This window comes from Octopus bimaculoides, chromosome 28 (genome assembly GCF_046866305.1).
Source record: "Octopus bimaculoides isolate indiv1 chromosome 28, ASM4686630v1, whole genome shotgun sequence".
Taxonomy (NCBI): Eukaryota; Metazoa; Mollusca; class Cephalopoda; order Octopoda; family Octopodidae; genus Octopus; species Octopus bimaculoides.
This window is the reverse complement of record NC_142955.1, coordinates 22,617,025-22,637,504: the sequence shown is the minus strand read 5'-3', so window position 1 is coordinate 22,637,504 and position 20,480 is coordinate 22,617,025. Positions and strand designations below refer to the sequence as shown.

The following is a 20,480-nucleotide window of genomic DNA, read 5'->3' as shown; positions in this document are numbered from 1 at the left end:
AATACCACATAACAAATATTGCAGGCATTCAACTTTAATTTCCATTTTATAAGAGATTTATAAAATTAAATTTTAATTTACATTAACCACAAGTTATTTGGTCATAAATTATGCAAATTTAATTTACATAATTAGGAGTTATTTTGCCATAAATTCAGGTGATAAGAGTTTCCATGAATTTCATATTAAAAGAAATTTTTTAAGAATATTTTCAACAAATCATCTTAATGATATACTAATTTCCACAAATTTTTATAGTCATAATTAACGAGACTGTGCCTCTGTAATTAACTTTAATTACAAACAAATCTATTTTCAAGAGATACTTATAGATTACAAGCTGACAAGACACAGAATATATCTTGATCATCATTGTTTGATGTCCATTTTTCCATGCTGGCATGGGTCAAATGGCTTGACAGGAGCTAGTAAGGTCGTGGGCCACACCAGGTTCCATCGTCTAATTTTGGATTGGTTTCTACAGCAAGATGCCCTTCCTAATGCCAACCACTTTGCAGAGTGTACTGCAAACTTTTTCAGTGGAACCAACACCAGCACATTTTATGTGGCACCAGAGCTTTTTACATGGCACCGGTGTTTAATCATTTAAATCTTTTCTCTCAAGTTCGAATCCAGCTGCAGATTATAAAAGTGATGTGGTTGATGTTAGAAAGGGCATCCAACTGTATAACCCATATCAGACACAGGAGCACAACGCAGTCCTCAAACATGTTGGATCCTGCCAAACCATCCAACCCATGCCAGGCAGAAAACACAGGTACTAAATGAAGATCATCATCATCATAACGATTTTCCTCCAGTGTGTATTTTTCTGTGTCTGGCAAAATGACCACTACTTCGGAATGATTTCCCACAAATGTCACAGCTGTAAGGTTTCTCGCCAGTATGTATTCTTTCGTGTCTCGTTAAATCGCCTTTGGTTACAAAAGACTTCCCACACACTTCACAATGATACGGTCTCTCTCCGGTGTGGATCCTTACATGACTGGCAAGATTAGTATTATTACTGAACGATTTCCCACAAATTTCACAGTGATAGGGCTTTTCTCCAGTGTGTGTCCTTTTATGATTTACAAGTCTGGATTTAAATAAGAATGATTTTCCACATAGCTCACAATGCACAGGTTTCTCCTCGTTGTGGATCTTTTTGTGTCTTGTTAAATCACCTTTATCCACAAAAGATTTTCCACATATTTCACAGTGGAAAGCTCTTTCTCCAATGTGTCTTGCTTTATGACGTAAAAGACTAGAATTCAAAGAGAACCATTTCCCACAGATTTCACAATGATGTGTCTTTTCCTTTGTTAAATCACCTTTGTTATGGTGTATTGCTTCATGATGTACAAGCCTGGATTTGAGAGAGAACGATTTACCACAGATTTCACAGTGGTATGGCGTTTCACCAGTGTGAGTACGTATGTGACCAACCAGACTCGATTTTTGACTGAAACTTTTTTCACATACTTCACATTGAAATGGCTTCTCTCCTGTGTGTATTCTCTTGTGACTTTTTAAATAACTACTAAGAGCAAACGATCTTCCACATATTTCACAGTGGAAAGGTTTACTTCCAGAGTGAATACGTTTATGAATAACAAGATGGTAATTGTAAGAGAAAAATTTACCACAAATTTCACAGGGAAACGGTTTTTCTCCGGTGTGTACTCTCTTGTGTTGTGTTAAATTGCTGTTTTTTATAAATGATTTCCCGCATATTTCACAGTGGTAAGGTTTCTTCCCCGAGTGAATACGTTTATGGAGAGCAAGATGAGACGTCCGAGAGAAGGATATTCCGCATACTTCACAAAGATACGGTTTTTCCCCAGTGTGTACTTTCTCGTGTTCTTTTAAGTAACGGACTTTGCCAAACGACTTCCCACAAATTTCACAGCAAACTTTTTTGTCCAATGATTTTTCTTCAGCAAGCATGTTGCAGCCGAAAATTCTCTCATTATTATTATAATAAGTCTCTGTTACTGTATGCAAATTAATAAAAACAGCGGAGTTGGGAACGGCCAAGGGTTTAACGTCCTCCATATTCATTCCAGAGGTACTGTTCAGATTCATTATAGTTCCATTGCTTTTCTCAGATATTATTGGTCTCTTTTAACAAGTGGGTAAAATACGCAATTTGTATATTGTTTTTACTTACTCCCAGTATACTCGCTGTCGACTTGTGTCCATGTAGCATATATATATATATATATATATATATATATATATATATATTTTACTGTATACAAAATACCTTTAAAAAATTTTTAAATCTATGTTATGAAATCTGGTTATGATTTCGTCAATGCTTTATAGTCTAAAAAATATATTGAGCCCGCGTGGAAAATACGCATGTGTGTGTGCGTGTTTGTGGTACTAAGAAATCAAAATTGTTCACCATTACACTGGCATTAAAAATGACTAGGGTTTTAGATTTGCTAGTCGACTACAAAGGGAAGAATTATCAAAGATATTCACTCATTACTTGGCCATTGAAGTCCATATTCTCGTAAACAATTCAAGATGCAGCGAAAGTTGGTAACAAAATTAAATATCTAAGCATCACTTGACGAAGCCCCCTAGTTTGAAACATCTGAGCTAGTTCTATATTATCGGCAAACATTAATGTTTACCTTACAACGAGATAATTACATTCGCTCAGGTAATTTTTAATAGACTAAGTACGCGGTGTTAGTGGACAATTTTACCTTTGTATAAATCATACCGGTGACGTAAGTTAAAAGTCCCTAACGTAAATTTATACGTACAGAAACAATTTTTTATATTTTATAGATATGCTTTCCCCGTACATTAACTATAGAAAATAATCAAATATTAGGGCATATAAAGCTCTATGACGATGGTTTATAATTCTATTCACAAAATTTCACTCGCCGCTGTTTCTAAACAAACACAGCATTCACATGTTTACGTTTTGAACATCAGTTTTGACTTTAACCCATAAAGCGCTGGGACTTGCACTTACATAGCATGGACTGCTGAGCACATTTTACGAAAATGAGACTACCCTGCACACATAAGAAACAAAAAATAGTTAAAATATCTTCTTCGTATATAATGGTGGCAAGTTTTACATCATCTGAAAGTCATTATTTGAACTATTACTCCACTTGCATTCGGGGGTGGTTGGGGTATCTAAGCGATTGAGTGATTTCTTTATTAGGCATAAAGCCCCAAACACAGATGGGGACACCACAAGGACAGACAAGACCACAGTGGGGACAAAAAACATAAAACGAATGGAAATGAAATGAAAGTTATATAAAAATGAGAAAATGAAATGGACGCTTGGGCCTTTCTAAGCGTTTGAGTGACATTAGATTGCAACAAATGCCCATAAATTAAATGCATCTATTTGGGCCACGATCGTAACCCGTCGCACTTTATTTGTTTAGGCGGCCAGCTGGTAAGAACCATTAATACGCCGGATAAAATGCTTTGTGTCATTTCGCCTTTACGTCCTGCGTTCAAATTCCCACGAGATCGACTTTTACCTTAAATCCTTTCGCACTTGATAAAATGTGTGTGTGTATATAATTAACTTATATATATATATTATATATAAATTCAAATTACGACAAACGTAAATAAACAAACGAAGTTTGCTTTTAGAAACGTTGAGATGTCTTAGAAAGTTAAAGAAGTGATTTTAAATTCTCAATCGCAGAATAATGCGGTACTAGTAAAGCAGCGCGGACCCGTCCGCGCTAGCTAGTCGTGAGTGGTCGATCCTAACCCTAACCCTAAACACGTATTCATTTGCACACGCGGGTTAGGGTTAGGGTTAGGGTTAGGGATAGGATCGACCACTCAAGACTAGCTAGCGCAGACGCGCGTTCGGGTCCGCGCTGCTTTAGTAGTACCGAATAATGCTAATAATATAGCCTGAACAGGATAAACTACCCCTATTTTGCAGAAAAAAGTGTAGGTGGCCAACTGTGGACTCGAACTCACATCCCCGTGATTACGCGTCACGATGCTTACTTTTTATTAAAGCTGCAAAAGTATCACAGAACTGTTACTCAGAGTTTCACGTTGCCGTTCGTCAGACAGTCGTGATGGAAAACTGAATTAAAACTTCTCCATGGGTGGAATTTATGAATATTTTAATTGTATTACAACGTGGGTTTCCACAAATCAAAAGTTTTTACGACCATAATCTGCATCCCTAGGATGCTTACAATACAATTTGTTGTATCCGTAGACATCAGGTGGGTGTTTGTTCATGCTGTCACAACTGTCCGACAAATGGGAACCTGAAACTCTGAGTAACTATTCTCTGACAATTCTACAGAATTAAGAAGAAAAAGAAATTACCAACATCACGTGTAATATATATGTGTATATATATATATATATATATATATATATATATATATATATATATAAAACATCTTTTGTTATGTCCTGTTATTATTTTTATTGTATTTGTGTAACATTGTTTTGTTTTTTTCCGTCCTTGTTTTTGTATTATTTTACTAAATTCTTTGTTATATTCAAAATTAACTGAAAGAAACCCAGAGCATCTCAACAGAAATATGGCAACGAAAGGGTTAAAATATACAATAGAGAAACAATTCTTAACCCTTTTGATACCAACCTGGTTGAAACCACCTCTGGCTCTGTAGTAGAAATGTCTTGTTTTCATAAGTTCTGAATTAAAATCTTCCACCAAACCTTAGTCACAATTTATGTTCCTAACACTAGCTTAATGACAACTAAGTTACTTTACTAAATTCTTTGTTATATTTAAAGTAATTGAAAGAAACACAGAGCATCTCAACAGAAATATAGTTAAAAAAAGCGTTATCCCTTTTGGTACCATCCTACCTGAAACTGCTTCTGGCTCTGTAGTACAAATGTCTTGTTTTCATAAGTTTTGAATTAAAATCTTCCACCAAACCTTAGTCACAATTTATGGTCCTAACATTAGCTTAATGATAACGAAGTTATTTTACTAAATTCTTTGTTATATTTAAAGTAATTGAAAGAAACACAGAGTATTTCAAAATAAATATGTGGTGAAGACAGTGAGCTGGCAGAACCATTAGCAGGCCACGCAAAATGCTGAGTGGCATTTTGTCCATCTACAGATTCTGAGTTCAAATTCTGTTGAAGTTGATTTTGCCTTCATCCTTTTGGAGTCGATAAAATAAGTTTCAGTTGAGCACTGGGGTCAATGCAATTGAATTACCCCACCCCCCAAAAAAACTTGCTGGCCTTGTGCCAAAAGTTGAAACCAATTTGTGTGCACAAATATATATTGTGTATATACAAGAAATTGAGAATTATTTCCCATCATTTGTAGTTGGCTGTCCATAACGCTGAACAACTGCCTAGGTGCAGGTGTGGCATATAGTAAAGAAGTTTGCTTACCAACCACTTAGTTCTAGGTTCAGTCCCACAGTATTCCACCTTGGGCAAGTGTCTATAGACTTGGGCTGACCAAAGCCTCGTGAATGGATTGGGTAGATGGAAACTGAAAGAAGCTCATCCTATGTGTTTGTGTATGTGTGTGCCTTTATCTCCCACCACCACTTGACAACTGGTGTTGGTGTGCTTATATCCCTGTAACTTAGTGGCTCGGCAAAAGAGACCAATAAAATAAGTACCAGGCTTCAAAAAAAAAAACAGAAGAAAAGTAGTGGTTGTTGTGTTCGACTAAAATTCTTCAAGATGGTGCCCCAGCATGGCCGCAGCTTAATGACTGGAACAAATAGAAGATAAGCTTTTATCTATTTCAGTGCTCGGCAACCTTTTTTCACTTGTGGTACACTTATATTCTTGAACATAACTATTCTGGGAACTTTTTGATACCATCTCATATGGATGAGAATTCATCTACAAAATTCCTGTGTTAACCAGGGCTTCAGAAGACAACATTTGTGCAAGAGGACTGGACTGGAAACACAAAACTTATTGATCATACAGCTAAAAGAATTTTCTTAAACATTTCATTATAAATTTTACACTTATGTTTTCAGTGTTGAATTAATTTTAAACTTTTTAGTATTTAAACCAGCAATATCTGACCCAAATATTCTATATATATTTATGTTCAAACTGTCTAAATCTGGCCTCTCACACTTCCCCTACAATGCCATTCTAAAAAAAAAGCAATCATCAGAATTTTGAAGCAACAAGATAATGTATGATTAGTTTAAAACAATGTGAATAAATAATTATTACATTTGACAAAATAATCTGAATGCTAAAGGGTTAAAAAAACAATTTCAACAGTCCAGAAAATACCACATAACAAATATTGCAAACATATTTTATAAGAGATTTATAAATGTTAATTTACATTAACCACAAGCTATTTGGTCACAAATTATGAAAATTTAATTTACATAACTAAGAGTTATTTCACCATAAATTCAAGTGATAAGATTTTACAAAAGTTTTACATTTTTAAAATTTTATTTTTTATGAATATTTTCAACAAATCATCTGTCATATATAATAATTTCCACAAACTTTTACAGTCATAATGAGACTAAGTCTCTGTAATTAACTTTAATTACAAACATACCTATTTTCAAGAGATATTTATAGATTACAAGATGACAAGACAGAATACATCTCCAACAAGATCATCATTGTTTGGCGTCCATTCTTCCATGCTGGCATGGGTTGGACAGCTTGACAGGGGCTGGCAAGGCCAGGGGATCACAACAGGTTCCATAATCTGTTTCCGCTTGGTTTCTACAGCTGGAAGCCCTTCTTAATGCTAACCACTTTGCAGAGTGTACTAGGCGCTTTTTAAGTGGCACTATCACCAGTGCCTTTTATGTGGCACCAGCACTGGTGCTTTTTACATGGCACCCACACCACTGCACTGGTGATTTTCACATAGCACCATTACCTGTAGTTTTTACGTGGCACCATCACCAGTGCATTTTATGTGGCACCAGCAACAGTGTTTAATATTCTCTTCTTTTCTCTCCAGCTTGTATTCAGCTACAGATTACAAATGTCAAGTGGTTGGTATTAGGAAGGGCTTCCAACTGTATAACCCAGGGGGGTTTTCAAAATGTGGTCCGCAAGGACAAGACAGGGGGTCCGTGGGCAGCAAATACTTTTTATGGGCAATTTGATTTTATATATGTTTTTTAATCGAAATCTTTTAATTGACAATAAACCTATTTGTTAAATACTGTTAAATAAATAAATGTAAAAATATGTTATTTTAAGCAAATATTTATGTATAAATTTCATAAGCGTTTATAAGGTAAAGCCTGAAATATAAAGGGGTCCGCAAGTCAAAAATAACCCATATCATACACTGCACAATGCAGTCCAAACAGGTTGGATCCTGCCAAACCATCCAACCCATGCCAGGCAGAAAACACAGACACTAAATGAAGATCATCATCATGATGACGATTTACTGAGAAGCAATTTTTCTTCAGTGTGTATTTTTTTGTGTTTGGCAAAATGACCGCTACTTCTGAAAGACTTCATACATATATCACAATGATATGGCTTTTCCCCAGTATGTATTCTTAAGTGATCAACAAGATTAGAATTATTAGTGAATAACTTCCCACAAATATCACAGTTGTAAGGCTTCTCTCCAGTGTGTATCCTTCTGTGCCTTATAAAAGCACCTTTGGTCACAAAAGACTTCTCACATATTTCACAATGATATGGTCTCTCTCCAGTGTGTAGTCTTACGTGATTGACAAGATGTGAAATCTGAACGAATAGTTTCCCACAAATTTCACAGTGATAGGGTTTTTCTCCAGTATGTGTTCTTTTATGATTAACAAGCCTGGATTTAAATGAGAAAGATTTTCCACAAATTTCACACTGCTCAGGTTTCTCCTCATTGTGGATTTTTTTATGTCTCGTTAAATCACCTTTATCCACAAAAGACTTTCCGCATATTTCACAATGGAATGGTCTTTCTCCAGAGTGCATTGCTTTATGACGCAAAAGACTGGAATTAAAAGAGAAAGATTTACCACAGATTTCACAGTGGTAGGGTTTTTCCCCAGTGTGAATACGTATGTGAGTAACCAAACTGGATTTCTGACCGAAATATTTCTCACATATTTCACACTGGAATGGCCTTTCTCCCGTGTGTATTCTCTTGTGACTTTTTAAATAACTATTAAGAGCAAATGATTTTCCACATATTTCACAGTGGAAAGGTTTGTTTCCAGTGTGACTATGTTTATGGAGAGCAAGACGATAATTGTGAGAGAAAGCTTCCCCACATATTTCACAGGCAAATGGTTTTTCTCCAGTGTGTACTCTCTTATGTTGCGTTAAATTACTGTTTTTCACAAATGATTTCCCGCATATTTCACAGTGGTAAGATTTATTTCCTGTGTGAATAGGTTCATGAAGAGGAAGAGATGTTTGAGAGAATGATTTCGTAACTATTTCATCAAGGCAAGTTTCTTTTCCAGAGTGTATTTTCCTATGTTCTTTTAAATAACGGACTTTGCCAAATGATTCCCCACAAATTTCACATCGAACGGTTTTGTCCAATGATTTTTCTTCAGTAAATACTTCATCGCCTAAAGTTTTCTCATTACTATTATAAGTCTCTGTTACTGAATCCAAATTGGTAAAAACGGTTGAGTTGGGGATAACCAACGGTTTAACGTCCTCCGTAGTCATTGTGCTTCTCTGAGATATTTTGAATCTCTTTTCACAACTGGGTAAAATATGCAATGTGTGTATATCTTCTACATGCCCACAGTGTACCCGTTGTTGACTATGTCCATGTAGCACATATATTATTGTAGATAAAAGATTCCCCCCTTTCTTTTTAATCTACGTTATGAAATATGGTTACGGCTTAATATTTGCTTCATAGTCTTAAAAGTATTGTGATTCTGTCTGGAAAATACGCATGTGTGTGTCTGTATGTAGTACGATGAATTCACATTTATTTACCACTGTGGTGGCAATAAAAATGATCGAGGCTTAAGATTTGCAAGTCAACTAGAAAAGGAAGAAATAATATCAAAGTTATTCAACCATTATTTGGCCATTGAAGTCCATATTCTCGTTAAGAATTCATAACGTAGCGAAAGTGGGTAATAAAAAGAAACATTTAGTCCTTAAGGTGATGGAACATCCGATTCTGGAACATTTAAATTGGTTCGAAGTAATCAGCAAACATTAGTGTTTACCTCACACCAAGATAACTACATTCGCTGAAGTAATTAGTAGACGGTGTAAGGGATAATTTTACCCTCGAAAAAAATCATACAGGGAAACTATTAAGTTAAAAGTCTCTAACAAACATTTCAATACATTTGGAGGTATTTGTAATAATGTCAGTTTGCTCTTGCGGTCGCCTCCAATCAACCGTTAATTCTCAAAACATTATCCAAGAAAATAAGTATGTGAGAGCCTCTCTGCTGTCGTTGATAAATCTGAAGCATTTCGGTTTCCAATACAAAATGATGCCAACATGGAGTTAACACCCTTACCAATGACTAACTGTTAGTTTGATATTTTATTTAATGTCCTGTTTTGATTTTGCTGCGCAGCGCAGTCTGAATTTCTAGTTTTGTCGTTACTTCAAGCGGGGGAGTGAACGGTACCTCAAAGCTTCTAAACCAATCACTTTGAGATTGTCAAATATTCTTTTACTGAATATTTAAAACAATGGCGTCCTTTCAGTTTCGTTTCACGAGGGAGGCCACTCTACCTAAACTATTCAAACATGGGACGTCAATAAGCGGTGTGTGTGTGTGAGAGAGAGAGCGAGAGAGAGAGCTGGGTAGATAGATAGATAGATAGATAGACAGTTAGTTAGACAGATGGATGGATGGATAGATAGATAGATGGATAGACAGATGGATAGATAGATGGATAGATAGACGGATAGATAGATGGATAGATAGACAGATGGATAGATGGATAGATAGATAGATAGATAGATAGATATATAGATGGATAGATAGATAGATAGATAGATAGATAGATAGATAGATAGATAGTTGGATAGATAGCTGGGTAGATAGACAGATGAGTGGGTAGGTCGGTCAGTATTTCCAAAATTTCAATTTTTTTTAAAATCGTGCACTCCTCCAAGCTTTCGGAATACCTACTTCACTCCATTTCAACAGTGTTTATGCTGGTCAAACCAGCTGAGAAAATGAGGAAGTCTTAATGTGGTCGCTCGAATTGTTAGAAATAACAGCTGAAGTTCTGAAAAATAATTTTTTGTCAAGTTTCTCTTTTTTAGACTTTTGATCTTGTTTTCGTTTTGGTATTTCAAGAAGTAAACCCTAATGTTTTACACGTCCCAAGTAATTTACTTACTTTATTTATTTAGCGAGCGAGCGAGCGAGCCAAATGTTTCACCACATTTACTAAATCTTCCATATAATGCAGGGGTGGGTATCCCCCGCACGCGTAACCATCTTATTGCGCCTGCAAGCTGGTAGACTCGTTTGTACAAAACATAGTCAATTTTTCAATCATAAAATTTATACAATATTCGTATGCCTCTTTGCGACATAGGTCGCGTTTCCACTACGACTTAAAATGGTTAGACTAGAACAGAAAATCATGCTAGGTTTGCACCATTCTCTTTTGACGCAACTACACCCCAGCTGAGAAATATAAATATCTCATGAGTAATATAAACGTCTTAAATTCAGTGGTAGCGTTAATTTAATGTCTTAAACTTATCTTTATTAATGTATATCGAATTATACATAGATATATACAAGATTGACACAGATTTCAGAGTTAGAACTTGTGATCCACCTGCGAACCTTTTTCGTTGAAATTTTTTTGCTCGCCGCACTAAAAAGTTTCCTCTACCCCTGATATAATGTGATCACACAATCAAATTTAGGGAAAGCGGAAACTGAAAGAAGCTCATCATATATATATATATGTTTGTGTATGTGTGTACCTTTATCTCCCACCACCACTTGACAACTGGTGTTGGTGGCTTACATCCCTGTAAGTTAGTGGTTCGGCAAAGAGACCAATAAAATAAGTACCAGGCTTCACTAAAAACTTTCCCCACCCCTGATATAATGTGATTACACAATCAAATTTAGGGAAAGCGGCAGCAATAGGGTATGTCAAAAAATTAACTTGGATTCCTTGAATTATGGAAACAAATTATTGATAAAATTATTCTTTGCAAAGTTAATGATAAAATATGATAAAACTTATTTGAAAATGGATTTTTAAAATGCGGTGAACAGCATCCTGTCTAAACCCTACAGTTTTTCTACATTATTAGAAATTTTACATTAGAATTTTCAGTGTTAAAAAGTAAAGAACAGGAAAGTCGTGACACAATTGGAATCTTCGATGTTCAAAACAGAAATCCGAAGGCACTTTTGTAAAAAAAAAACCCTAAAAGATCGAAAATAATTTCGATCAAGAAGAGCTGTGGTTATTTATCTAAATGCATTTACATATTCGTTTCAGCAAACCAAGTTCGATTTTTACATTTCCCATTATTACTGGTCAACCTTAATAACCTCGGGTTTTTTTTTACATGCAGATTGTTATTTCACTGGACAATGCTTTTTTTGATTTTTAACTTACTGTCATTTGGGTACATCTGAAAGGGCAAGTTAATATAACTGTTTCTATGAAACCAGTCTTATTTATATTAAGGTAAAAATTATTCTCTACACCGCCTACTTAGTATTGTTGTACTTGAAACGTTAATGTTTGGGATAGCATAGAACCACTTAAATATTTCAAGGACTTTATTACCTCGTCTACATGATTAAATATTCCATTCTATTACAAGCTTACACCACATCCTGAATTCTTTACAAGGAAATTGATATTGATGAGCAATTGATGAATGAATATCTTTATTAACCTTTCTTCACATTCGTCACACACACACACTTGTACGTTTCTACATTTGATGATAAACAATTCTGATTTATATACACCAGACACTTGCACTCCTTTTATATATATATATATATATATATATATATATATATATATATATACACACAATTCACAATTATTTTCTTTCTTCGACATCGGTTTTGGATTAATATGATTTATTCCTTTCTACACATCTGCAGAGTTTACAATTAATACACTTAATTTAAGCCTGTCTTTGCTGATTGCTTAATTTGATTACGTTGCTTTGGTATTTATTTATTTATTTATTGACCTCATTTTTAAGCTGCATATCACCCATTAAACCATATCCATATTTCATAACATTGAAATAGTAGCACATAGGTTTGTCTGCAAAAATATGTTTGCAATTTAAAAAGGACTCGGTTGGCAACAACTATTCTAGGGTAAGTTGAAAATATATCTACTCCGATTATTCCTCCCCACTTGCAAACAAAGTGCCATACTATCCAAGACAAGGAATTGAACCACAATATATTACAGTCAGAGATATTCCTTAGATTTTGACAATTCCTTAGATTCCAGAGATATTCCTTAGATTTTGACAATTAAGAATGAATATGGAGGACGTTAAAGTCTTGGATTCTTCCAACAACACAACTGTTTTTACCAATTTGGATCCCGTGACGCAGACATACACTGTTGTGAAACCTTTGGGCAGTGAGACATTTACTATACAAAGACTTTATCACTGTGACATATGTGGTAAATCTTTTAGTTCTAACCTTAATCTAACGGAACATAGGAGATTTCACACAGGAGAAAAACCTTACAAATGCGATATTTGTAGTGATTCTTTTTTTTCTAACGATGTGTTAATAGGACACAAAAGGATGCACGCTGGAGAAAAACCATTCCATTGCAAAATATGTGGGAAATCATATGCCAATAATAGCGATTTGATTCGACATAAAAGAATACATACTGGAGAAAAACTATTCCGGTGTGAAACTTGTGGAAAATCCTTCACCAAGAATTCAGGACTTGTTACCCACGTACGTATTCACACCGGAGAAAAGCCATATTCTTGTGACATTTGCGGGAAATCATTCTCTCAGAATTCCGTTCTTGGAGTTCACAAAAGAGTACACACAGGAGAAAAACCATTCCTCTGTGAAATATGTGGAAAATATTTTATAAACAACAGTGCCTTAACTACACACCAAAAAACACATGCTGGGGATAACTCTAGCTCTGAGAAAGACGCTTAAAAATGTTTTTTTAATAATTGTCATTGGCTGGATTCTGGTTTCAGCACCCTATATAAATCCCTCAAAACTTTTATATTTGTTGGCATTTAAAAAAAAAAATTTGTGAATCTGTTCTATACGTAGGATTTCATACGATTATGCAAAAAAATTTTTTTTTCTGAAAATTCTAAAAAAAGGTACTTGAACCAAAATTCTACTTGAAAAAGAGTGAAACTTTTGGAATTTGTTGGGGAGGGAGTTTAAAGATTATAATTGTATGGATTCCCAAGTGTAGGACACAAATTTGCTAACATTTTCCTGAAAATTACCAAAAATAAAAAACTTGAATTCTGCCTTTTCATCTTGTACATCACAAAATGACACACTGAAGGGGAAAAAACCCCCCTATCATTGTGAAATACACGGGAATTTATTCTTTTCCAATTCTCATCTTGTTATTCACCAAATCCACATTGGAGGAACAGCCTGTTGTGAAAATACATGGGATAATATTTTGACTCTTACAGTTGATTAAGATGAAATAAAATATACAGTTAACTACTGATTATCTGGCATTGTTGGGACCTGGGGATTATTGGATTAGTGATTTTGCCCAATTATCAATTGTTTCTTTGACTCAATGTTAGTAAAGAAATGGAGTAACTGGTCTTTTTGTTTTGTTTTTTTCTTTATGTTGTAAACTGTCAAAGATCCAACGTTGTGTAATTCACATAATCTTTTCATGGACACATCGCTGTCAAGTTTTTTGAACAGTTCAACCTTTTCTTTTATGGACAATGTGTGGTGTTTTATGCTTTACATATTCGGTAATCTCCGACATCTAAAACGTAGGAATCTGAAAATTGTTTTCCAAAAAACTGCATTTTTCAAGGAGAGGTGCAAAACTGCATTAGCCGCCAAACTGGTAAGGCTTACCTTTATTTACAAATGTGTGTTTACACAGCAAGTGGTACCAACAAATTGTAGCAGCTGGTTGGTATGACAACCCAGGAAATTAAAAATTTTTCTAGCTGAAATTAGTGCCAGATTAGTGGCAGTCTACTGTACCACACTGAAGGGAAACCCCTCTCCACTGAAGAGGAATGTGGAATACATTGAACTGAGTAGGGTAATCTATATTCCACATTTTGGTATTTTTTTCTGAACCAATTTTAAATTTTTATTAATTCACCTGAAGAAAACTTTTTTCTTTATGATGTAATTGAATTATTCATCAATAAAAAATAACGCACCTGAAACAGCTGTAGTGTGCCTTTAACCCATTTGTGTTATTTTATTTATGTAACAACAATACTTGGAAACTTCCCCATGTTGGATCTGGAATTTAGATTGGATCGTGAAACTGCATGCCAGTGTGCTGGTATATATATTCATATGTATGTGTATATTTGTATGTTCATGTACGAGGGGGTGCTGAAACGTTCCTGGCTTTGGGTAAAAGAAACTACTGGAGGATCAGCTGGTTATGATCTTATTGAACATGTTCCCCTCTCAGATTCCCTTGCTTTTTGCAGCAGTCCTTCAGTTTTTCTAAGCCCTGTAAAAGAACTTGGAAAATTTGGTTTTTAACCAGGCCTTTCACAATACCCTTACAGACAGGAACTTTTCAGCACCCTCTCATGTATGTACACACACAAGGGGGTGCTGAAACGTTCCTGGTTTTAGGTAAAAGGAAATACAAGATCAGCTGGTTATGATTTTACAGTTCTATATTTAAGAGATGAGGAATTATGTACATTATTTACATTTGACGGATATTTATCCTCATCTTGTTTGTTGTTAACACAACGTTTCGGCTGATATACCCTCCAGCCTTCTTCAGGTGTCTTGGGGAAATTTCGAACCTGGGTTCTCATTTCTAAGGTAATTTTCAATGTTGTTGTTATTATTCAGGTCACTGCTTGGAATTGAACTCAGAGTCTTGGGGTTAGTAGCCCGTGCTCTTAACCACTATGCCATATGCCCGTAGTGGTTAAGAGTGCAGGCTACTAACCCCAAGATTCCAGGCAGTAACCTGAATAATAATAATAATAATGATACCTAAGGAATGAGAACCCAGGTTCAAAATTTCCCCAAGACACCTGATGAAGGCTGGAGGGTGTATCAAGTGAAACCTTGTGTTAACAACAAACAAGATCAGGACAAATATCTGTCTTCAAATGTCTGGCAAATATGGTGGGTGGGGCATTGTTTCCCATTCAAACTGCTCCAGCCTTTGGAATGTCATCCTTGGACTATGTGGCAAGCATTATCCTGATGGAAGAATACCTTTCGTCTTGAAACCAAAGACATTAATATTCTGATGGCATGCAGGTGTTGATGAATGGTTGAATGACCAAATCCAAGCTTCTCTGCTAGTTCCTCAGCAGTTACAATGGGATTTTGTTCCACCAGAGTTTTCAAGATGTCCTCATCAAGCTCTACAGATCTTCTAGGATGAAGCTTGTCTTCTGGGCTGTAGTTTCTAGCTTGGAATTTCTGGATCTACCGTTAACACTGGCTTATACTTATTGTCCGATCCCCACATACTGCATTAATATTCCTCACATTTCCTGTTCTATTGTTGCTTTTATTGAACTCATAAAGCAAACCAGAAAAGCACTCGGAGAGCGCAGACTTCTGCCAAGCCGCTCATTTCTACCCTTATACACGCATGCTGAAAAATCACCCAATTTCCCAAACCAACGCCGGCAAAAACAACCTCCTTGGCGAGGGTAAAAAAAAAAAATAACACAGCCATATGATTTAAAAAAAAAAAAACCCTTTTAAAACAGGAATCCTCTGAAGCAGTTCACAACCACCAACATCATCATCAGCAGCATTGTTATTGCTTCCACTTCAACCACAGACACCACCATCAACGTTATCGTGACGGTTACCTTGACAGTCGCTTTCACCACTACAACCAGTATAACCACTGCAATACCACCATCACACTACTAACACTATCATCAACATCATTATTACCACCATCACCTCAGCATCACCCATCACACCGCTCCTGTCGCCATTATAACCACCGATACTATTTCATCCTCCTCCCATACTTATCTCGACCATCATCATCGTCAACACTGTCTCTAAATAGCAACGCCACCATAGGTTACGTGAAAACGATGTGTTTTCAAGGGAGATAATCAAAGAACGTAACATTGTAATACTTCATGTAAATTCAATATAACAAATGAAAAATCCTTCAAGAATCCATAAAAATTCTTGGATCACTACCAAAATTTCATCATCTGTTCCTTTTGTCGTTACCAACTTTTCCTGCAAGTTTCATCAAATGCCGTTCACAACTTTTTGAGTTATTTTGCACACACACAGACAGACGGACGGACAAACCAACGCCAATGAAAACATAACCTCCTTCCTTGGAGGAGTTAAATATGCTGAATATGCTCCTTTGTCACTTCCATTATGGCTTTGGAAAAATAACTGTTAAAATCGAACTGCACTCTTCAAAACTTGCACTAAGAATAAATCATCATCGTTTAACGTCCGCTTTCCATGCTAGCATGGGTTAGACGATTTGACTGAGGACTGGTGAAACCAGATGGCTACACCAGGCTCCAATCTGATTTGGCAGAGTTTCTACAGATGGATGCCCTTCCTAACGCCAACCACTCCGAGAGTGTGGTGGGTGCTTTTTACATGCCACTGGTACGAAGGCCAGTCAGGCGGTACTAGCAACGACCACGCTCAAAATGGTGTATTTTATGTGCCACCTGCACAAGAGCCAGTCCAGGGGCACTGGCAATGATCTCGCTCGAAAGTCCTTACACATGACACGGGCACAAGTGCCAGAAAGGTGACGCTGGGCACAGGTGCCCTCACAATTTCGTTTTTGCTTGCCCCAATAAGTCTTCGCAAGCTGAGTTTCGTGTCCAATGAAGGAGACGACATTGGCATGGGTGCCAGATGTCAAATTTAACTCGATTTCGATTTCACTTGCTTCAGCAGGTCTTCACAAGTGGAGTTTAGTGTCCAATGAAGGAAGGAAGGTACGCATAAGTGGACTGGCTGAGGCCTTAGATTTAGGTCTCACTCGGCTTGCCTGGTCTTCTTATGCACAGCATATTTCCAATTGGCAGAGTTTCTACAGCTGGATGCCCTTCCTAACGCCGACCACTCAGAGAGTGTAGTGGGTGCTTTTACATGCCACTGGCACGAAGGTCAGTCAGGCGGTACTGGCAACGGCCACGCTCAAAATGGTGTATTTTATGTGCCACCCGCACAAGAGCCAGTCTAAGGGCACTGGCAACGATCTCGCTCGAAAGTCCTTACACATGCCGTGGGCACAAGTACCAGAAAGGCGATGCTGGGCAGAATTATTGTTTCACACGTAGTTCAAAATAACCTGACTTCATTTTACACGCCTTCGCTTTGTATACACAATATGATCTCTGTGCCACGTAAAAATTTCACATGACTGCAGGGTTAAACCGGTCCTGGTAAGTTCGGTTTAACTAAATAACTCATTTATATCTTGCTTTTTTTTTTTTTTTGTCCTTGTAATTAATGGGTTATGCGAAGAGAATCATGATTATGAAGAGGTTAGTACATGGCTGCAGGGTGGAAAGGAACATGCTTCCTTAAATTGCTTTTACGGTGATCCTCTAGGAAAATATATGGATTTTATATTTCAAGTAGACCAGAGGGAGGTTTATCTCCACTGGTCAAAAGAGACAAACATCCTTTTAGCAAACATCCATTAATGTCTTATTGCCTGAACAAATAAATCCATGAAGATGATTTATCCATTGCCCGCGGATACTATGGACTACACTGTAATTATTCCAAGAATACAGTCTGTGATCTGAAGAGACATGTAATTTGCGGAAACACATGAAGCGATGCATTTAAATATTCATAAATTCCATCTAAAGATTATTGTTATTATTATTATATTTATCCGACATTGTATCGGTGCAGCTCGATGCAACCCCTGAAACTAGTTCACCAGTCAGCATCATTGGACTGTGGCCAGCACGGTGGAATAGGAGCTTTATTTGCATATTCAAAATGCTTCCTGTAAACAAATTTAAAAGATATATATATATCCATCTATGTACTATATATCTACAAAGTGACTAAGGTATTTCTCTTGATCTTTATGTATCTGTATAAGTGTGTGTATATGTATCTATATGTGCATGTGTGTGTATCTATATGTGTGTGTCTTTGTGTCTGTTTGCCTGACCACCACTTGATAACCGATGTTAGTGTGTTTACATCCCCATAACTTGGTAGCTCAGCAAAATGAGACTGAAAGAATAAGTACTTAAGAAAATAAGTCCTGGGATTGGTTGAAACAAGTAAAAGATCCTTTCAAGAAGATGGCTCCAAATCACAAATCCCTTCATGTAGATGGCTCTGCTCAATCTATAGAAAAGGTGTCGGTAGAAACTTCACAAAATGCAACCAGTGTAAGCTTTGGACACATAAAAGGTACAGCAAAAATACAGGTAGTTTAACAAGGAAACTAACTTTTGTATGTGGAAGATGCAAAGGTGCAATAAACACTGAAAACATGTAGAAAGTAGACTCCATCAACTGCCAGAGGGGCAAGCTAGAGGTAGTTGATAGTTTCTGGTATCTAGGCGACCAAGTTAGTAGTGGAGGTGGTTGCTCTGAGAGCAAAACTGTGAGAATAAGATTAGGCTGGGCAAAGTTCAGAGAGTTCCTACCCCTGCTGGCAACAAAGGGCCTCTCTCTCTCTCTCTCTCAGAGTGAAATACAGATTCTATGATGTCTGTGTGTGAACAGCTATGCTACATGGCAATTAAACATGAGCTGAGACAGCTGAGAACATGCATAGGCTTGAAAGAAATGAAGCCAGTATGCTTCGCTGGATGTGCAATGTCAGTGTGCATGTTTGACAGAGTGTAAGCATCTTGAGAGAAAAGCTGGGCATAAGAGGCATCAGATGTGGTGTGCAAGGGAGACGACTGCACTGCTATGGTCGTGTGATGCATATGGACGAGGACAGCTATGTAAGGAAGTGCCAATCTCTAACTGTGGAGGGAACCTGTGGTAGAGGTAGACCCAGGAAGATATGGGACAAAGTGGTGAAGCATAATCTTTGAACTTTGAGCCTCACAGAGGCAATGATTAGTGACGGAGACCTTTGGTGATATGCTAGGCTTGAGAAGAGCCGTCAAGCCATGTCATGGTGTTGGTGTCGTGTAACTGGGACCGATGTTAGTGGTGTGTAAAGAGCAATGTTCGAGCATTGGGCCTCACAGAGGCAAAGTGGCTGAGGTCCTTTGGAGAGTTGGGCCTCATGGAAGCAATGACTGAGACTTTGGCATTATGTTCTGCTAGAGAAGAAGACCCATCAAAATCACAGTTATGGCTCAGACGGGTGTCATGCAAAATGCAATCATGCTGGTGGCACATTAAAGCACCGATTACAATCTCAGAGTGGTTGGCATTAGGAAGGGCATCCAGCTGTAGAAAACTATGCCAAATCAGACTTCCAGCTTACCAACCCTGGTCAAACCATCCAACCCATGCCAGCATGGACAACAGACTTTAAATGATGATGACATATATATATATATACACATATATATATATATATATATATATATATATATATATATATATATATATATATATATATATAGATATATGTGTGTGTGTGTGTGTGTATTTTATTAAAATTATTAATTTTTATAATAATTATTATCTATAAGGTTTTTATTCCCATGCTGGCCACTTGATATGATCAGTATTTTAAATAACGATCTAATCCTTATATATATATATATATATATACATATATGACGGGCTTCTTTTCAGTTTCCATCTACCAAATCCACTGACAAGGCTTTGGTCAACCTAAAGTTATAATAGAAGACATTCTGTGTTCAGTGGGATTGAACCCAGAGCCATGTGGGTGGGAAGCAAGCTTCTTAACACACAGCCACGCTGTGCCTATTATTTATACATATGTGTGTATATGTATATATAGACACATACATACATATATGGCATACATATACACTACAGTGCAAGCAGAAGCACACACACAAATCAAATATATTATGTATATATAGATATATATATAGATATATATATATATATATATACATATATATTACGTATCTATCTACACACAGATAAATGTATGTACATTTATATATGTGTCTGTATTTGTTTTTCTAAGTATTTTTGTTTTTGTACTTGTAGTGGGAACCTAGCACACTCACAAACACACACACATACATATATATGGGCATATATACACCTAAACACACACATGCCTAGTATTCACTGTTATAATTGGTGTCAAGGACTTACGATTTGCCTACGTGATCAAATACATAGCAGATCGTGTGC

At 36.5% G+C, this 20,480-nt stretch overlaps 4 protein-coding genes across 4 annotated transcripts in view; 1 reads left to right on the top strand and 3 right to left on the bottom strand.

The window, feature by feature from the left end:
* Positions 1-20,480, bottom strand: part of LOC128251087 (uncharacterized) — a 99,022-nt gene that overhangs the window by 37,897 nt on the left and 40,645 nt on the right. The window lies entirely within an intron of this gene.
* On the bottom strand, positions 19-2,897 carry LOC106884367 (uncharacterized). The gene has a single exon (XM_089343801.1). It carries the CDS (start codon positions 2,086-2,088, stop codon positions 802-804), a length of 1,287 nt encoding a protein of 428 aa, XP_089199927.1. The 5' UTR covers positions 2,089-2,897; the 3' UTR covers positions 19-801.
* Positions 6,302-11,657, bottom strand: LOC106884370 (uncharacterized). Its single transcript, XM_014935724.3, has one exon. It carries the CDS (start codon positions 8,668-8,670, stop codon positions 7,414-7,416), a length of 1,257 nt encoding a protein of 418 aa, XP_014791210.1. The 5' UTR covers positions 8,671-11,657; the 3' UTR covers positions 6,302-7,413.
* Positions 11,670-14,391, top strand: LOC149130740 (uncharacterized). The gene has a single exon (XM_089343815.1). It carries the CDS (start codon positions 12,477-12,479, stop codon positions 13,131-13,133), a length of 657 nt encoding a protein of 218 aa, XP_089199941.1. The 5' UTR covers positions 11,670-12,476; the 3' UTR covers positions 13,134-14,391.